Source organism: Mustela putorius, unplaced genomic scaffold (genome assembly GCF_011764305.1).
Source record: "Mustela putorius furo isolate JIRA1106 unplaced genomic scaffold, ASM1176430v1.1 tig00000589_pilon_pilon_pilon, whole genome shotgun sequence".
Lineage (NCBI taxonomy): Eukaryota > Metazoa > Chordata > Mammalia > Carnivora > Mustelidae > Mustela > Mustela putorius.
Window position 1 is genome coordinate 3,361,357 of NW_025421425.1, and position 19,649 is coordinate 3,381,005.

General features: G+C 43.4%; 1 protein-coding gene across 3 annotated transcripts in view; it reads right to left on the reverse strand.

Moving 5' to 3' along the window:
- The window catches only part of CTNND2 (catenin delta 2), a 900,906-nt gene that overhangs the window by 381,574 nt on the left and 499,683 nt on the right, over window positions 1–19,649 (reverse strand). For all 3 annotated transcript variants that reach the window (XM_045082021.1, XM_045082022.1, XM_045082023.1), the window contains one exon: window positions 9,156–9,328. In XM_045082021.1, coding sequence (XP_044937956.1) covers window positions 9,156–9,328 — 173 coding nt within the window. The remainder of the gene's footprint in view (window positions 1–9,155; window positions 9,329–19,649) is intronic.

The following is a 19,649-nucleotide window of genomic DNA, read 5'->3' on the forward strand; positions in this document are numbered from 1 at the left end:
TTTTACATATAAGTTTTAGTTGGGGCAGATCCAGAACACAGTACAATTGTGATATGTCATGATTTGTACAGAATAATTTCAGGCCTACAATTATGACACTGTTCTTTTCTGGAAGTCTGAGCCCCTGAAAATACGGCGGTCTTGGACCAGAACGTGGCTTTGGTCTCAACACCGAGCACAGTTGCTTCCTCATCCCTTCACACTTTATCTTCTGTCCAGAGATGGGCATGGAGCGACATGGGGGGGAAAAATGCCCCAAACTCAGAAACTTAATGTTCATTCTTTGGAGACCTGAGAGTGACAAAAACAAACAGACACAAAAACAACAACTAACAAACAAAACCAACCCACAAAAACAAAAACAAACCCAAAAAAACAACACAAAAAACACCACAACTCAATGAAGGCCTGCTATGCTGCAGCCAGTTAACAAAAGACTTGACAGCTCAGGCTGTCTCGGGAACCTTGACTTTAGATCATGAGTAAGCCGTGCCACCGTGGTAAGCACCACATTTTATAAAGCAAGTCCATGATTTATGGGCAGCCCTAGTGAAGATGCCTTTAGACCTGCCAAGTTTCCCAGAATTGTCAGCAAGGCCCCCAACCCTGGGTCAGGAGGAATATTTGCCCAGAATGCCAGGCAGCCAGGCCCACGCTGTCAGGAATGGGCAACGGGACACCCTGTCCTGAGGCTTCCCCGAGGGAGCCTGATGACGTGGGGTCAGCTGTCTGTTCCCCTCCACTGTCTCATCGTTTTCATATTCCTGGGATTATCATCAGACGGGTGAGCCTAGTCATTCCTGGCGCAGAGATTGCTGGTTGTGGAGGCTAAGGAGGTCCTGGGCAAAAACAATGCCACGAGAGGCAAAGCCAGAAAGCGCATTTCCAAGGAAGGCAGAGGCAACAGGGCGAGTCCGGCCAGGCGTGGAAGAGCAGCGACTGGGGAGCTGACACTGATTGGGTGAGCAAGGGGCTGGGCAGCTGTCTCCGGGAATGCAACTAAGAAAATAAAAGAGAAGACTGGAGAATATTTGTCCGATGAGTTAAGAAGCCTGATAGTACTTAACTACTGAAAAACTGGATGTGGTTTTAAGATGACATCTTTGAAGAAATACATTTCTAAACCAGGACAAGCTGGTAACCTGATTTAGAAATACTGGCTACATGCTGTTGGTTAAAACATCTGAGAGCATATAGAACTTTCTTAGAGTGAGTCTGCACACTCAGGGGGACAGAGTCCTTTATTCTGACAACTTGGAAATGAAGAGAAATCACGCCTCCAAATGCCAAACAGTCTCATTTAGGTATTGTCTGAAATGCTCCTATAACACAACACAATCAAAATGGATCTACATTCTCAGGTAAGTTTTGTGCCCTTGAACTCACCCTCTGGGATGAAATGTACTTGCGTGAACACTACAATCATTGCCCACCCCCCACTCCCCTGTTTTGGTATCTTCTCTTTTGAAATTAACTTTAAAAGGAATGCCACTCTTTAAAATAAGTCCCAAGGTAGAAAATCCTTACGCCGTGAGAAAGGTTTGATTTTGGAAATAGCCAAATAAAATCAAGAGCCTTGTCCAGCAATTTCCCCGAGGAGCACTGGTTTTGGGAAAAACTAACACGAAACACAAAGAGACAGCTTCCATTCACAGTTCAGGCCATCCCTGGAGTCATCAGTGCTGGATGAAGACAGAAGGGCAGGGTTTACCTGGCAGTGACCTTGTACTAGCACTGAAAGGTAGTGCCCAGAGCAAAGTAAACTTAATTGAAAAACCAAGGAGTCTGGATGGAATTCCTTCCCCAGAAGAGAACAATTCAATTAAAAGGGCCATAAGCGCTATAATCTTTGAGATAAAAATGGAGACCACTCGCACTGCTTTCTTTTCAGACGAGGCTCCCACAATTAGAGAGAGAGTGGGAGGGCGCAGAGGCACTTGCAAACCTCTCAGCCCTTCACTGCAGTGAGGAGGAGGTAACAGCGCACCTATTTTCTCAGGGTTTCCCAGTCACTAGTACAAACCGGGTGGTTCCGATTTTTACATCCTGGGGGATGGTTTTTCCTACCCTGTGCCCTCCCTTTAATAAAGGTATGATTAGGGTTGTTATCAATAAATATTCAGAAGATGATGTCCTATGGCCATTAAAAGGCTCTACCAATGGAGGGGCGCCTGGGTGGTTCGGTAGGTTAAGTGTCTGACTCTTGATTTCGGCTCAGGTCACGGTCTCAGGGTCCTGGGGTGGGGTCCGGGGGGGGGGGTCCCTGCTCAGTGGGGGGTCTCCTTGAGATTCTCTCTCTTCCTCTCCCTCTGCTCCTCCTGCCCCTGCTCACAAGCTCCCGCAGCAAATAAATAAATCCTTCTAAAAAAAAAAAAAAAAAGCCTCTACCAATGGAAAAAACAAACAGACAAAAACAGGGACATGTCTTATATAAATTTATCTTAAAGAATATATAAGGAGGGATTTCTGGGTGGCAACTTTTTCTAAAAAACCAAATAAGCCTTGGCAAAAATATACTACAGAAAATTTTTATTTCAGCTAGAGGTTCATTCAGTATTTGCTTTAAGAAGCCAAATATTTGCTTAGAGGAAGAACTGCTCTAGTACAATAAACACATACCCTCCCTGCCATGAGAGATGTTTCAATTACTGAAGCCAGATTACAGATATTTATACTGAAAGCAGGAAATGGAGGGGGAGGATTTTAAAGCAGAGTAATGAGGAAGGATTTCTTTCTTCTTCTTCTTTTTTTAAGATTATTTATTTACTTATTTGACAGAGATCACAAGTAGGCAGAGGCAGGCAGAGAGAGAGGAAAGGAAGCAGGCTCCCTGCCGAGCAGAGAGCCCAATGCGGGACTTGATCCCAGGACCCTGAGATCATGATCTGAGCCGACGGCAGAGGCTTTAACCCACTGAGCTACCCAGGCGCCCCAGAAAGGATTTCTAATAGTGGTCATCTGAAAACTATCTTAAAAACAAAGGAACTGCCCATTTCCCATAAACATGCTAAGAAAACTATACAAAATGGCATGATTTCTCCTCTGAATGCTTGGTACAGTATATATTCTATACTAAATACGTTCCTGTGATTTTGTGTTTTCCAAGTTCACTGGTGACTTCACTGCTCCTAAATATTAACAAACAACAACTTCGCTCATAATTAAGCAAACCAGAGCGCTGTCACCCCACATGTCTGTATGACCCTTTCCATTCAACGGCCAATACAGAGATGTTTATTGGGGATTTGTTCCTCCTTTGCACCATGTGGATCTCTGTCCACCAAGCCACCATCCACAGAACTCTCCATCACCTTGACCTTCACAATGACCTGACACGAAACTGCACCACTTAAGTGATGATCCAAATTCAACGAACGCCCACCCATGAGCACCAGGGAGCAGACGATGTATTTATAATGATGATATAGTTTAAATGAGCACTTTTAAGACATAAAAGTCAATGCCACATTCAAAAAGTAGGCCAGATCAAAAAGAAACGGCAAAGTTCCTTCTCTAAAAAAGTTTACCGCTTTTGTAGGCTCACCACTGTTATCCAGTTTTATTTTGCAACAATTATCATATAATTCTTCGTTTCTGGTAACAAGCAGGCATCTTCTGGGATTATAAATGTGCACACACTGACTTTCATTCTGCTGAAGGACATGAGAGCCGTTTTCGAATCTGTAGGCTCCCTACAGGCGCTGCCTCTCGTATCTCTCCCGTATTTGGTTTTTTTGCGGGAAGAAGTGCCTGTGAGACTACCGCATGTGTGCCCAGGGGGAGAGACCAGCGTTTCTCGAGGGACTCCTCTATGCCTAAAGTCTTGTATTCGGCATCTCACACAACCCTTGGAAATGGTATGTGAGCAGAAGCGGGCAGGGCTGGACAGGGGCCGCTTCTCCGTCTGCTCCCCCCCCCACCTCTGCGGCGGGAAATTACAGAATAAGGCTGGGGCTGGAGGAGCCTGATGAGCACTTGGGGCACCCCGGGCCAGTTATTTGCCACGTGGAGATCAGCTGGGTCTGCTTTCGGCTCCTGCATCGAGGCCATCTGAGGGGAAGAAACCCCGATGTGACTAAGTTTAGGACGTTACCTCCGCTAGAACAGAATGATGCTTTCAACTCCCAAGTCAGGCCATGCTGCGCCTCCTCCAGGAAAAGACAAGACCCTCACAATAACCCACAGGGAGTCCCATCCCTTCGAAAACTCCTGCGCCCAACTTTAGCCACCTTGGCCTCCTTGCAAAATGTTCTGTCAGGGGCGCCTGGGTGGCTCAGTGGGGTAAAGCCTCTGCCTTCGGCTCAGGTCATGATCTCAGGGTCCTGGGATCGAGCCCTGCTCTCTGCTCAGCGGGGAGCCTGCTTCCTCCTCTCTCTCTGTGCCTGCCTCTCTGCCTGCTTATGATCTCTGTCTGTCAAATAAATAAATAGAATCTTAAAAAAAAAAAAATGTTCTGTCAACATGCCGGGCCACCTCATCCGGGAGCCGCTGCATTCGCTGTCCCCAGGACAGCCCCACACCCGCTGGTTGTCTCTCTGCCTTCAGCTCTTTCCCAGCTGTTACCTTCCGGACAAGGCCCCCCACGCCACACCCCGTCCCGCACCTTGGATCCTCCTTAGCCTGTTCTGCCTCATCTCCTCCTCAAAGACATCATCGCTTTCTGACGAGCTATGTAATTTACTTATTCCCGGGGTCGGTTTTCTGAGTTTCCATGGCTGCTGCTGGAATTAGGGTTCCTTGAGGGTGGGGACCGCGTCCCTTTTCTTGACTTCTTTATCCTGCACCCACGACAGCTCACGGTGTGCAACAAACACAGGGAGCGTCTTGGATACATTAAAGAATAACGCACAGAGGCACAGAACTACCTGGAAAAACAGCTCGCCTTTAATTGTGGGACCTCACAAGAGTCACAGAAAGGCCAAGGTTAACTTGGATGGAGAGAAGGAGGGGTGATCTGCACAGCGTATCTGAGGCTGGGGCATGGAGCTTGCAGGGTCGGGGAATGAATAACCATAAATTGTCTCATGTTACTTCCCCAAAAGGCTTTGGGGTCTGATGGGAAGAGTCTTACCTTCTGCATCTTCCGGCCCTATGTACTCAACTTAGAGTCTGAGGAGAATGTCTTTCAAGGATTTTAGTTTGGGTAACAGCAAAGAATTAATATTTTATTGCACCTTCTATGCCTCATAATTTTACCTGCGGACAGATATGATAGGGCAATTGGCCTCCTGTAGACCCTGGTGATAATTATTCCACAAATATTTATTATGTTGAATAAACTAGAGTATTTTTTAGTTGAAATTAGAATCTTTCAACATGCATGATACTCCTTTGAAATTGCATTCTGACATGATTTATGAGCCAGACAGAAAACCATTTGCTTTCCTTTAGAATTACACATATTTTTTAGACTAAAAATAAAATAAAAAAAGAAATATTTTTGTGTTGATTGATTATTGACCTTATTAACTTGGTCTGGCATCGGTTGGCAATAATTTGAATTTCCCTAGCCCTTTTGGTGCTTTCTAACTACAAGATATTCTAAAAATTAATCCAGCCTTGAAGAAATGACCTTTCACACCACTCCGAATATTGAAAAGAACATGTCACGGGGCTCAGCAAAACCACTGGAGTAGAGGGGTTCCACGATGATCTGAACAAAGGAGATGTTACCAGGATGGGAAGCGGCCTCCCTACTATCTAGGTACAATGCTAGATGCAGAAGAAACATACTGGTTTACTTGCTCAGCCCTTCTCTGACGTTATTGGGAAGTCACAGTGCCTATGGGGTGTTCCATAAAACGTGCCTTTCATCCAGCAGCACGTGAAAGCTAACAGTAAATCACGGTACCGACATCTACCACTTCGTAAAATAAACAGTATTTAGAACAGCCTCAATCCTGTTCATCGAGTGGATTGGAACAACCCCCCGCTTTAAAGGTTCAGACTTCTCCATCCCATCACCTGCCACGGTAAACGAACACACCAGTCACTCTCGCCTCGAACTTACGTTATCACCTTGAACGTGAACATTTATAGATGTCTCCAAACTATTAACTCTGATGCCTTCAAATACAGAGCTTTGATATCTTTACAACTTTGTTACACTTTCTGATTAAACTTTAAAACAGACTTTTAATGTGAGGCCCCATCCTGTCCTTCTGAGCCTCTACTGTTTTCTTCCCGTGTTAATTAGCGGATGACAGGATTGGCTCCAAGAAGAGCTCCTGCCACACGGAAGGAGATAAACCGCCATATTGCTTGCCCACGTTTATAGACCTGTTAATAGGTTTGAGCTGCTGACAAATTCAATTAAAACGGTCAATAGTAAAAAGGAAACCTATGAAACATGGCCAGAATCACTAGACTTCAACTCAGTCAAGATTTTGTGCCCATTTTCACTCCTGCTGCCGAAAAATGGCATGGGACAATGTCTCTACATGTGATGAGCCTGAGTCCCCCCATCTCTAAGGTGTGGAAGCTAATACGGCCCCGTTGTGGAGAATAAGAGGATGCATGTAAAACAGGCTACGTCTTCATGCTCAGTAAATGGTAGCTATTCATTGTATAAGAAAGCTTTGCTTTAACAGTCAGCCATACAGAGCTATGTATGAACCGAGCTTACAAGATGCTCACAGATGAGTTGGTAAGTTAACTGATTTTTCATTTTATATTGACATTTCTATTTTCCATGGTGCTCAGCTATGGGAATACAGATTTTTAAAATATTTGATTCAATGTTTTCCACTCAAATTACCAGAGTCTTAGATATTTATGGGGAAAAAAAAAAGAAGCTAAACATGAGTAATAAGTGAGTTCAAGATTTAAAAAAGTTTATTGTTTATTGTTTTACTACTTATATGTCTTAGAAGTTCTAGAACACTGGTAAAAGCCCAAATCATAGCTTTCAGAGGTTAATTTGAATATAAAATATTTATTTCTGCCTGTGGTCTGTTGGACCTAGAAGTATAGCCAGATACAAGGAGAAATGAAGGGCTATGACCCACTTGTGTGCTTCCAAAGAATTCAAAATCATGTATGTTCTGCCACTACCAGTATATCATGGTCAAAGAGTCCATATAGATGGGAAGAAAAATATTTCCTTTCAATAATGGGAGCTTTTGGGGTACCTGGGTGGCTCAGTGGGTTAAGTCTCTGCCTTCGGCTCAGGTCATGGTTTTGGGGTCCTGGGATCGAGCCCTGCATCGGGCTCTCTGCTCAGCGGGGAGCCTGCTTCCCTCTCTCTCTCTCTCTCTCTGCCTGCCTCTCTGCCTACTTGTGCTCTCTCTCTCTCTCTCTGTCAAATAAATAAATAATAAAAATCTTTAAAAAAAGGGAGCTTTTGAGAAAAAAGAATATAAACCTACAGAATGAAATCATACAGCTTCCATTTCATCTTTTAATAAAATAGATTGAAAAAAATCTGATGGTATTTCCTATGCTAATAACACCCGATATTTCAAACATCATATAGTGTTCTGTCAAGAAGCAATAAAGACTATTTTGTGTTTATGATAAATGCATGTTTACTTGTACCTACAATTTTTTTCTAATAAATTAAAAACCAGTTTTGGGTATTCCCTCACATACCCTTTCACATTTCTTTCAGGGAGGTAGAACGGACCAGTGCTTTTAAAGAACAGTGATCCTGGATCTGGGAAACAGTAGAGATCCAGGGGCCGCCTCTGTGTATGTGACCTGCCCTCGTGACTTGGGGACCATCGCTCTCCAGCCCCACACACCTCCATTCTCCATCCAAACAGATGCATCACCTGAGCCAGGGCCCATACTGGACCACAACAAGGGATCAGGCCATTCTGCTCCATGGAATGTATTATTTACCACTCCCTTTTAGTCACATACCCGATGGCTTGGGATCACAGGAAGATAAAAGTTAGAATACCACAGATGGACAAGAGTGTTGCTTGAAGAAGGTGCTCAGGTTTTTAGTACCTTGCTGAGGCAAACATTTAATAATTGAAATGCACTGAGACCTTTCAGTGTATGCTTCACTTGTGCCCATGTCACCTAAACTAAGCATCTCCCGGTGACTGAGTAAGCTATGCCATTCCTAGCTCATCTTACCGCCTACCTGTCTGCAGACATTTCTTAGGGGCCATGGAGAGGGCCAGGGGCTGCTGATAAAGGATCAAAACAGCCCTGCCCTCAAGTAGCTTTTAGTTTAGTTGGAAAGATTCTTGGATGCCTAGTCACAATAAACTGGTGACAGAGACGGGTGGGTCTGGTTGTTCTAGGAGCCCGGACGGGGAGAGAGGCTGGGGCAGGGTTCCCGGGAGAGGGATTATGCATTAATGCAGAAAGTATGAAATGCAGCTCATTAGCTGGAAGGGATACTTTCAGGGTTGTGGGTTCTTCATCCCAGGAGCAAAAATGCAGAGATTAAAGTAAATTTAAAATAGCTGAAAAAACAACATAGCCCGCCGATCAATATATTAATTCTGGTGGGTCGATCCAATACAGCCTGAGTGCCCAAATTAGCATGCAAACAACATTTACATCTTTCTTGAAAAAAAAATTCGGGTTCGTAGCTACTTCTTTTCACCAAGATCTGATCTCAACGGCACCTGATAAATCTGTGTTCCGAAACCACAGGAGTAAGGGCACAATGCCAGGAACATTTCAAAATCCCACTCGGCAAAGGGTAACAACTTCTAAACCCCTATCAGTTATCTTCAGAAGAGTTCTGCATACTTGATTAGCCATTAATACCATGGTCTTTGATGCGACGAGGCCCCCCAAATTATGTCATGCTTATTATTTTATTTTATTTTTCCAGGAGAAAAAACTTTGTTCCCGGTGCCCTCACAAACTCATAATGCACGTCGTCGTTAAGCCACGCAGAGACACAGAAACAGTAACCAGACACACATTCACGGAGATCCGTAGGTACAAGGTGGTGCAGCGCTAGCGATTCACAGAAACTCCTCGAGAAAAGATCTACAATTCAGTGTTACTCGATCAGCTTATTTTATTATTCATTTCCTTCACTCACAGCCCTGAAGGCATCTCTCCTAAGTTCCAAGTTCCGGGGCATGCCTAAGAAAGGCAGGAGGGAACCCCCGCCGGCTCGCAGCAGCCCCTGCTCCCCCACCGGCTCCCTCGGAGCCCACGGACACTCCCATCCCCACACGTACCTGGCTGAAGGTCTGGCCCGCACCTCGGGCTTGCGTGCTGCGGGCGGGGAGCTGCGAAGGGGCTGTCTCACTCAGGGCCAGGGTCTGGTTGCTATGGTAGCTGGCCGGATACTGGAAGGACCCTTCAGGTTTGGAATTGAGCTGAAGTGCACTCTGGGAGAGCAGGCTGGGCCCTGCATTGAAAGTCATTTAGAGCAGTAAGTGACAGCCTCAGTGAAGCAGAAATGACATGTATTATTTATTGAGAGTAGCCTAGAATTATCACACGCACACGATTCCAGCCATCTATGCTTTGAATTCTGAGAACTAAAATGACCATATAATTTGACTCCGGCTCTTAAATGAGATTTTTTTTGGCGGTTTAAAAGTTCTCAAAAAGAGTAGTTTTTTTTTTTCCCCCAAATGATCTCATCCTGACCTACATAGAGACATTTCTTTTGAGACAAATTGGTTAATCCCAGTAGTTATTTCTGGATTACACAGTATCAGAAACATTTGAAATAATTCCAAAGTATATCTTTTGGTTCACATTAATTGTATTAATATAATTATATCTCCTACTTAATTATCAGGATGCTAAAACACGCGAAACCTTCCCACCGGTGGCAGATTGTATTGTATAGTGATGTAATACCTCAGTGCCTGAAGGGTACACAGTGTTTAAAATATTAATAGGTCTTCAAACAATGGAGAATTCACCCTGATTTCACATGATATCTGACGGCTGGTTATCTTTGCCATCACAGCAGTGCACAGTAGGAGAACAATGAGAAGATACAGTGTTAAAGCTGGTGCTGTTAATGTGAGTGACGGAGAAATGATATCCAGTGCCTGGCCGTACTATTTAATTATGTTGTTTAAGAGGCTGTGCTGTATCTTCTTCCATTCTGTTTAGATGGGATCCTCACAAAAGTTTGCCCATTGTCTTTTTAAGCAAATTTCTTTAATTTCATTTCCTACTCACTATGGGGGTTCAGAGAAGGAGGAAGCGTGTCTGCACTTGCTATATCCCCTTGTGTGGCTGGAGAGGGGTCTGGGGCGAGTACAGGGAGTTGGGCAGGAAGGACTCGGCAACCCAAGTTTCTCGTGCTCTCTTAACCAGAGTGAGGCCGCTTCTTTTTTGAAAGAGCATAATTATATACACATAGACTATTGTATAATCATTAGCCCATCCTTAATTTCCCTTGTTGGCTGGGAACCAGAGTATCATTAGACCATAGTATTATTTCTAATCAATGTGGGCAAATTTCAAGTTCCTTACGTCTTTCTTCTCAAGACTATAACAAGGCTTTCTTTCCAATGAGACCACAGACTCAACATGCAATAGCCCTTTCCTTTTTTATATTAAAATAAGGCGTCTTCCTTAAAAAGCATCAGTTCCTGTAGCCATGGCCATTTAAGAACTTCCCCCACCTTCCCTCTAATTCCCTGGTGAGGCTTCTGAACAACGCAAACATACATTCTCACCATTAGATACTGAATAATAAGCCAATTAACCAATACAGGTAAGACCGGGTATTTTGAAATCTGGAAAAAACTCAAGCAAGGATATAAAAATGTTCCCATCCAGTCCCAGTTTCATCATGAAGAGCATAACAAAAGTACAATTGCAATCCTTTTTCGTGTAATTTAGAAAATAGAGTCCGAAGCAAACAGTATATAACAGATGGTGAAGTTTGCAATAGCCTGCAAAAAATCATTGAATCCATACTGATAGTATTATAGGCCTAATCACCAGAAATACGACGTCATTATGAGGAGTGCAGTCAAAGTTCCATTGTGGTTGCCAGAACATATTGTCCCCACTGCTGCTGGGGAAACTTCGAGGTGCAGAGACAGAGTCAAGAGACCCAGGCGAGGGCCAGGCTGAGAGAGAGGAGAGCCTGTGTGAGGAAGAGGAGCCGGGGGGACGTGGGCAGGGCCAGAGGGGGACACTGCCAGGAGGAGGGAGAAGAGGGAGGTACTGGGGAACCAGGAACAAACTGTGGCCAAAGACCTTCCCCTTGGTCGCTACCCTCCTGAAGATCACAGCCCGGTGGAGGCGAGTGGGCTCTCCTGAAAGAGCCAAGGCCCTTTAAAGTCACGGGTCACCACTCTACCTGACAATGGGCAGCTTCCCACTGAGACTTCCTTTGGCTGCTTCTTTCCCCTCCGAGGTGATGGCCTTCCCTGGCCATGCCCCCCCTCCCCTGTGACAGCACATCTCCAGGGTGGTGAAAGTTCAAACCGATTCAACAGTGCACAGAACTTTGGAAATGTCAGTAAAATGAAATCAAATAAAGCAAAATCTTTGGTTTCTTCTAAATAGTTGGACATAATATTTTAAGAAAACATTTACTTTGATAAATAAATATTAATAATTAATAATAAACATATTATATAATTATATATTATGGATAATGTATTATGTATAAGTAATATAAATATTTATTTATTTATTTGAAAGAGAACAAAAGAAAGAGCGAGAGCATGTGCCTACAGAAGCAGTGAGGAGGGACAGAGAGGGAGAAGCAGGCTCCCCGATGAGCAGAGAGCCTGACGTAGGACTCCATCCCAGGGCCCCAGGATCATGACTTGAGCGGAAGGCAGATGCTTAACCAACTGAGCCACCCAGGCGCCCCAGTAATGGGACATAATCTATAAAGCAAGAGAACCATGAGTCCTGGTTATTTGTCTTTTAAGAAGACTCTATGTCTTTGCTCTGATGAACTTTCTAGCCTCTGTAGTTAGCAAGTCCAACAATTTTGTAAATTCCAACTAGATTCATAAAATTATCACGAAACCTGCAAATGCTTTCCATGCAGGACCTTAAAGTGGCAATTTAAAGTCCCTTTCAAGGGCATTTCAATTAAAAAGGCGATTTATGTGCTCCTGAAACATACACCATGAAATAATCAGGTCGGCTCATCTTTTACAGACTCAGTCGTGTATTTGATCCATACTCAATGAAAACAAGCCGAGAGTCTCTATCTCATTACTTCGTTCACACATCTCAAGCATGAGACCTAGATGCAGTCTGACACAGGTAATTGCAACAATGAGCGATGTATCATAATATTACAGCACTGACATGTCACCCGGCAAGGGCGAAACCGTCAGGACAACAGCCGAAACAGTGTGTGTCTTTTCGAATGATTTCCATTGCTCACTAGGGTTTCAGATGAACAGCATTTATTCATTCCAATTTTAGAGAGCAAAGCTATGTGAGAATATGAAAAAGGTTAAAATTATAGGATAATCCTTAATTACTTTATAATGGAAGTCAAATTTACATATAACTAACTCTTGATGACCTTTATTAACATTACTGTGCATTGAGGTAGAAAATACAAATTTTCCAGAGGTTTCAAAAGCACTTACAGTCTTGGGCTTTAAATTATGGGGTTTTTTTTTCCCCCTCTCTGGAACTTTTGACTTTCCATCAAATCTTGGCTAGAGGCTTGGGCCAGAGGTAATATCAGACCACAGTCGTGAGGAGACGAAGTGTATCTCCTGGGGGACGAGGGTGGTGGAAGAGGGTTTTTTAAGTTGCGGAGAGAAGAGCCTGGGCTTTCAGATTCCGTGTAGGGAAACTGAATGTTGCCTTTGGTGTAATTAATTGTTCCAGAAGAAACCTGAACTGTGAGCAGCAGTGGATCACCACGTTCTACCACGGCACCGAAAGCAAGTTACCCTCTGGTGTGAGTACGCCTCCGGGCGCTGCCTGTGATCTCTGCTCATTCTGGCCCCTCCCCATTATGGGACAGTCCTCAAAGCTGAGCCCAGGGATCTGCTCGATAGGACTCAGTCCAAGGGCACCAGGAAGAAGAGACGAAACAATTGTCCGATAAACAGATAAAATTTAAGACAATACGTGTCCTTGATCTGATCAAGACACAATAGTTCCAGCTGGACAGAGAGGAGAATGTCGAAGGGCATGACAGAGTCGAGGGGCATAAAACAAGCCAGGGACCCCAGGAAGATACCTGCGGCCATGTCTCTTTTGTGTAATGTCAGTATCTCCATAATATCTCAGTGTCTCCAACATCATCAATTGACTAGAAACCACAGAGCAACTTGTAAAAAAAAAAAATTCTCCTTGAGTCATTTTCATGATTTCTCAGAAATGCAAAGATTAGCGTGGAGAGGCTGAGTGGTTGGTCAGCCAGGGTCATACACTTGGAAAAAATGAAAATGAGGCTCGAATCCTCATCTGCTCTCCCCAAGTCCAGGAGTAGCTGCTGTTTGCCATCCAAGCAGCATTAAGTCCTAGACACAGACCGATACTTTAAGGTTGAAAAATACTCCCCTAAAGAGAAGCGAATTTGTTTACAGGAGAAATCTTCATGTCCCAGGCTGCGGTACTTCTCCAGTGAACCTCTCCTTAGAGACTCTGGTTGTTGGCTGGGGAAGCTGGCTGTCCACCATCAGTGGGACAGAGGTCACCCTAACAGGTAGAAAGCTTGAAAGGCTAATTTTCTACATAAAAATTTAGACTCACTTACAGATCGTATTAGCGTATATATACGCTATAATATATCGTTTCTTCCTAACTGAGCTAGAAATTCGAGAGTTTTCATGATGATACACTCTTACTCTGTTTGCACAGGTTTAAAAAGACTATTTCTGGAATTGCTAATCCATGCCTGCTTTAACGAAATATCGGTCCCAGAAAACAGTGACCCTTCATTCAACTATGGATGAAGTTTTGCAATAACGTTTTGCGTCTTGCAATAACGTGGAAAAGGCCAGAAGCCTACAGTATGGCATTACTAAGTCACTCTGTAGGCCACAGAATCCAGGACTAGGACTCAGTAGCTCTCTGTGTTTATGAAACGGACACGATGAGTACAGAGAAGAGCCCATGATACCAGCTGACCTTCCCTGGGTACGCTAAGTTCTAGGAACTGTCCAGAGCAGCTGATCTCTGTTAGCTCACCGCATCTTCACAAAGGCCCAGGGAAGAAGGTGCCACCATCCCCCTTTATGTCAACGGGACTGAGGGTCGCACCAACTGAGACCACACAGTGGGCTGCGAGCAAGACAGGTGTCTGGCATCAGAGCACGTGTTCTAACCACACTCTGTCATTCTGCCTCCGCAAATTTTAATCTTGGCAAATTTGAGCACCTAATGAGATAATGGATGTGAAAGCGCTTGGAAAACTATAAACTGCTTTACAAATGTCAGTTTTTAGTATTAGTATCTAATTATCTAATTACATAGCCACATGGTCTGATCATAATAAAACCTTGATTGGGATTTGTTTATCCTGAAAACCTTATTACAGTTCGGTCCCATATATCACTTAACTTTCTCCTGCAATACCTCATGAGCTTTCACTCTATAAATGAGACATTCGAGACATAGATCATTAAAATGGCCTGCTTAAAATTAAAAACAAACCCGAACAAAACCTGGTTGTCTGAGCCAAGAGACAAGAAAGCAAATGTTCTCTCTGTCCCCTCAGCCTGAGATCCCTTTCTCTTTCAACCTTAAAGCTCATCCTTAAAGAGCCGTTTAAATGCCACCTCCTCCATGCAGCCTCCCTGATGCCTGAGAGCTCCAAGAAAATCCACCTTACCCCCACCATGCTGCTATAACCCTCTGAACAGACCAGACTCAGAGGAATCTGAGTGACTTATCAGAGATTTGTACAGTATTACACAGCAACAGGTTCTCCAGAAAGAGGGTAATAGGATGCGAGCAGAATTCTGAACATTTGCAATGAAGGCAGCAGGGCTCTATGCAGATAAGGGAGAGACTAGGACCAGGGACTTCCTACAGCACGAGGAGAAAGGAAACTCTTGGTAACTGAGCAAATCTTAACTGGTAGCTACTTTAGGAAGGGGGAGAGAGGCACACAGTTAAGAGACATCTTAAAAGGAAAGTTCAAGGGGACTTAGTGACTAAGTGGGCAGGAGTGAAGGAGAGCCCAGGTGACGCCACTGTTTGGCTACTTGCGAGCACTGCCCCAGGAGCTTGGGAGGCTCCTCAGAAAACCCCACAGACAGGATCCCCTTGTCATCATCAGGCACATGCCTTCTCTTTCTACAAGTTAACGTTAAGATGATTGACTGGGACTTGCTAACTCTGGCCACCTTTAGTTGAGCACCTGTCCCAGAACCCAGCAAATATTCACAAACGAGAGTGGGAAAGCAGGAACTCCCAACGATGCGACATTCCCCAGAAGGAAAACTGGTGTGGGTTGTGGCCTTGCTGTTTTGGAGCAAGATGGGCTTACTTTTTACATTACAGAGTTGGAGGAGATGGCGGGGATTTACATAGCTAGAAAGGGCCTGATTTCCATACTGGCTCAAACATCACCCGACAAACCGAATCTTCCTAGGTCTTGTGTAATTTCCAAGATCCAAGTTTGATTATGTGAAAGCGACGATTTAGGACAGAGATGTAGCTACCAAAGTCACCAATAGTGGGCGCTGAAGCCGCAAGAATCAGACCGGGAGTCTAAGGGGTGGTTAAGTTACCGATTTAATTCCAAAGGATCATTTTTACCATGAAAGAGAAAAGTGCTACTAAGAGGAATGCACTAAGATAAACTATTAGAATCAGACAATGCCTCAAACAGGGACTCCATGAAGGTTTTGTTGAGGCTGTTAGTTCAGGATTATCAAAGGAATAATAAACACGCAAACTGGGGGACACTCCCAGGACGGGACCCCTGACTGGCAGCTCTGTTTAGATGTGCATTTGGCAGGAAATATAGAAACATTTACTCTTAGGTAAAATCAATTCTGTCAAAATGATACAGAAACTTATCTGTATGTAGACCGTGAGAAATACTGCCGACGAGATTCACATTCATCTGTAACTGACAGAGTCTGCGTTCATTTCCATGCTCTTGCTAACCAGTATCTGCGGAAGGTTAAGAATGATTTGAAGGTTGGGACACGTGGGGGGCTCAGTCCGTCGAGTGGCTGCCTTTGGCTCAGGTCATGATCCCAGGGTCCTGGGATGGAGCCCCCCAGTTAGGGTCCTTGCTCAGCAGGGAGTCTGCCTCTCCCTCTCCCTCTGCCTGCGGCTTCCCATACTTGTACTCTCTCTCTTTTCACTCTGAACAAATAAATAAATAAACTCTTTTTTTAAAAATTTAAATAATGATTTGAAGGTTGGGGTGCCTGGGTGGCTCAGTCGGTTAAGCATCTGACTCTTGATTTTGGCTCAGGTCATGATCTCAAGGTCGTGAGATCCAGCCCTGTGTCAGGCTCCACACTGGACATGAAGACCACTTGGGATTCTCTCCCTCCCCCTCTGCCCCACCACCATTATGCACACGCTCTATGTCTGAAAAAAAAAAAAAAAAAAAAAAAAAACGATTTGAAGGTTACGTATTACTGTGCTTTAAATGAGAGTAAATTTTTATGGGGCACCTGGGTGGCTCAGTGGGTTAAAGCCTCTGCCTTCAGCTCAGGTCATGATCTCAGGGTCCTGGGATCGAGCCCCACTTCAGGCTCTCTGCTCAGCAGGGAGCCTGCTTCCCACCCCCCGCCCCCACCTGCCTCTCTGCCTACTTGTGATCTCTCTGTCAAATAAATAAATAAAACTTAAAAAAAATAAATGAGAGTAAATTTTTAGAGCAACATCAAATAAACAGAAAAAGAAAATCTTTTTTTTATAGAAAATATTGCATTAGAATAAAGGAAGTAGTTGGTGGAAATTATATATACACACACAAATGGGCTTTACAGATCACAAAATCAATAAGAAAAGTTGTCAATGAGAAAAGTTGTCAGATTACCAAATTGATTTTAATAAACTCAAAGCACTTTAGTCATATCTAATTACACAAGTAAAAATATTGACTTTTGTTTATGTTTAAAAAATTATTTATTTACTTGAGAAACAGTAAGCAAACAAGTGGGGGGATGGGCAGAGGGAGAGAATCTTCAAGCAGACTCCCCACTGAGCAGGGAGACGAATACAGGGCTTGATCTCACAACCCACGAGATCAGGACCCGATTCAAAACAAAGTTTCATAAATGACTGAGCCACCCAGGCACCTCTTGACTTTTGCTTAAATGGGACTACTAATCACTTCCATTTATAGAGGCCATTTCTCCTCATGGCTTCCGGATAAATTTGTCAGCTTAAACTTACTTGGAATAAGAGGTGCTTGGTGATGTTAAACTGGTTATTTTCTTCTAATCTTCATTAGTAACTTTAACAGCTCTTAAGTAGGAGTTTCACCAAAGAATTTCACTGAAAATAGTGGTTAAGTCCATCCACTATCCCTAAAATCAATGGAGGGAAAAAGCTCGAGAGGCTTGTTATGCAAGGCAGCTCCGAGTGACGCATCTGTTCCATGGGCAGGTGTGTCTCTAGCCTTCATTTCTAAGTCTGTCTGCAGAATATTAATTTTGTCTGGTCACCAGCTTTCCATGTGTAATGCTTTATGTGAAAATTAAAACTCTAGTGGTCCCAGGATTAGAGAAGTACTCATTTAGTTTTTAAGCTGATTTAGATTCAGTCAGGGCTATTGGCTTAATTAGTAGGCTTTTTCAAGTTTGACTATTGTATATGGATAAATAGAAGGTCATTACTGCATTCACACTATGCAATAACTCAGTTAGTTTCTTTACAGCTGTATACAATAGAGGGAAATGAACAAAACATTTATCACAAAATGAACTTCAAATGTATAACTTTAGTTTAAAATGTATAGCTCAAGAATTTTATTATGCATGGGAGTTTACATGATGTTATAATCACAGAAGAGCATTTTTTATAGCTCATTACAATTTCCAACTATTTCCTTGTAAACTTTTATCTTCAGAGTATTTACCATTTAAAAAATTAATGTAGCACAGACAGGAAGAGCATCATTCATATTTCTTCGTAAATTAATTGTCCAAAGATAGTAGATTCATATTTCTTGTTATCAATAATTGTGAAAAGAAATAGAAAAATCAGTTCAGAAGAAAATAGAATTTAAAAGCTAAATCCTGAAAACACTGTAATTTGTGGAATACACTGACTTTAAGAACCAGCATTTTATTTGCCACAAATCCCAGACTTTTTCTTAGAAATCTGTGTGGCTTGCCTGCGCATTTTTTCAGGTCCCTGTTCCTGACGTCCATTCACACGGACGTCTTCCTGGCCCCTTTGATTATACTCTTCAAAACTGGAGCTCACGTAGCACTTCCATGCTCTTAAAAATCACTGAGGAGCACAAAGAGCTTTTATTTATAAGGGTGGTATAGAACACTATTTACTGCTTTAAAAATGAAAAATGTTTAAAAAACAGATGGCAATGGGGTGCCTGGGTGGCTCAGTGGGTTAAGCCTCTGCCTTCAGCTCAGGTCATGATCTCAGGGTCCTGGGATGGAGCCCCACATCCAGCTCTCTGCTCAGCAGGGAGCCTGCTTCCCCCCTCCCCTCTCTCTGTCTGCCTCTCTGCCTGCTTGTGATCTCTCTCTCTGTCAAATAAGTAAATAAAATTTAAAAAAAAAAGATTAAAAAACAGATGGCAATAATGCCATCACCAAAATGGAGATTCTGGAAAGCTTCACTGACTCTGCTCTTATGAGACTTTCTTACTCTCAGGTGTGATAATGACCATGGAAAGGCAAGTAACGGTCGTAGTATTACTGTGGAGATTTATCTCTTTGCAGGTCCTCTGAAAGGGTCTCAGGACGCCGCAGGATTCCCAAGTAAACACTGAGAACCCTCTTCTACGCCGCCTCTTACTGAGTTGTCATCGCTTACAGCAATTGTTTACTTGGCCTTGTAGTGTTCACATTGCTTGATTTCAGCCTTCTCTGCCTAGCATGCACATGCCACAAGGGCAGAGACTCTTTGTGGTGCTTTGAATAAGTATTTAATACATACATTTAAAAATGTATGACTGTAACGCCAACCTGTGCTTGCCGTGATACAATATAACCCCAGCATGTTAAGAGCTGATTACATCAGTTGCAGTTGAAGTGACTTGTTTGATCATGGCCCGTGTTAGTGCTGGAACTTCTGTGGGAATCCCACAAGACGTCTCCACTAGGTATTACCAGGATACCCCTTCTTCCACTGTCCCCTGAGAAAAAGTGTGCTGGTTCTGACTTTCTCATGGGAGCTTTCAGCCTCTCTGCCTCTTCTTGACTTTTTGACTTTTGTTTAAATGGAACTACTAATCACTTCCATTTATAGTGGTCATTTCTTCCTTATGGCTTCCGGATAAATTTGTCAGCTTAAACTTACTTGGAATAAGAGGTACACATGCAAGTTTTCTCATACTCAAATGGGTTCTGATACTTTCCTTACTTTCAGTGGCTTTTTTGTTTGATCCTCATATTCGTGTTCTGGGTACCTGAGGTGCCTTGACAATTTCAAAACCCAATTTTTTTTTAAATTAAAAATTTCCATCAGGTTTAAACTTTGTGTTTGATTCCAGGATACCCTACGAACACAGGTGGAAATGATGGGGTTTTTGTTTTGTTGTTTTGTTTTATTTAAGTAGGCTCCACGCATAGCACAGAGCCCAAGTCAGAGCTTGAACTCAACCC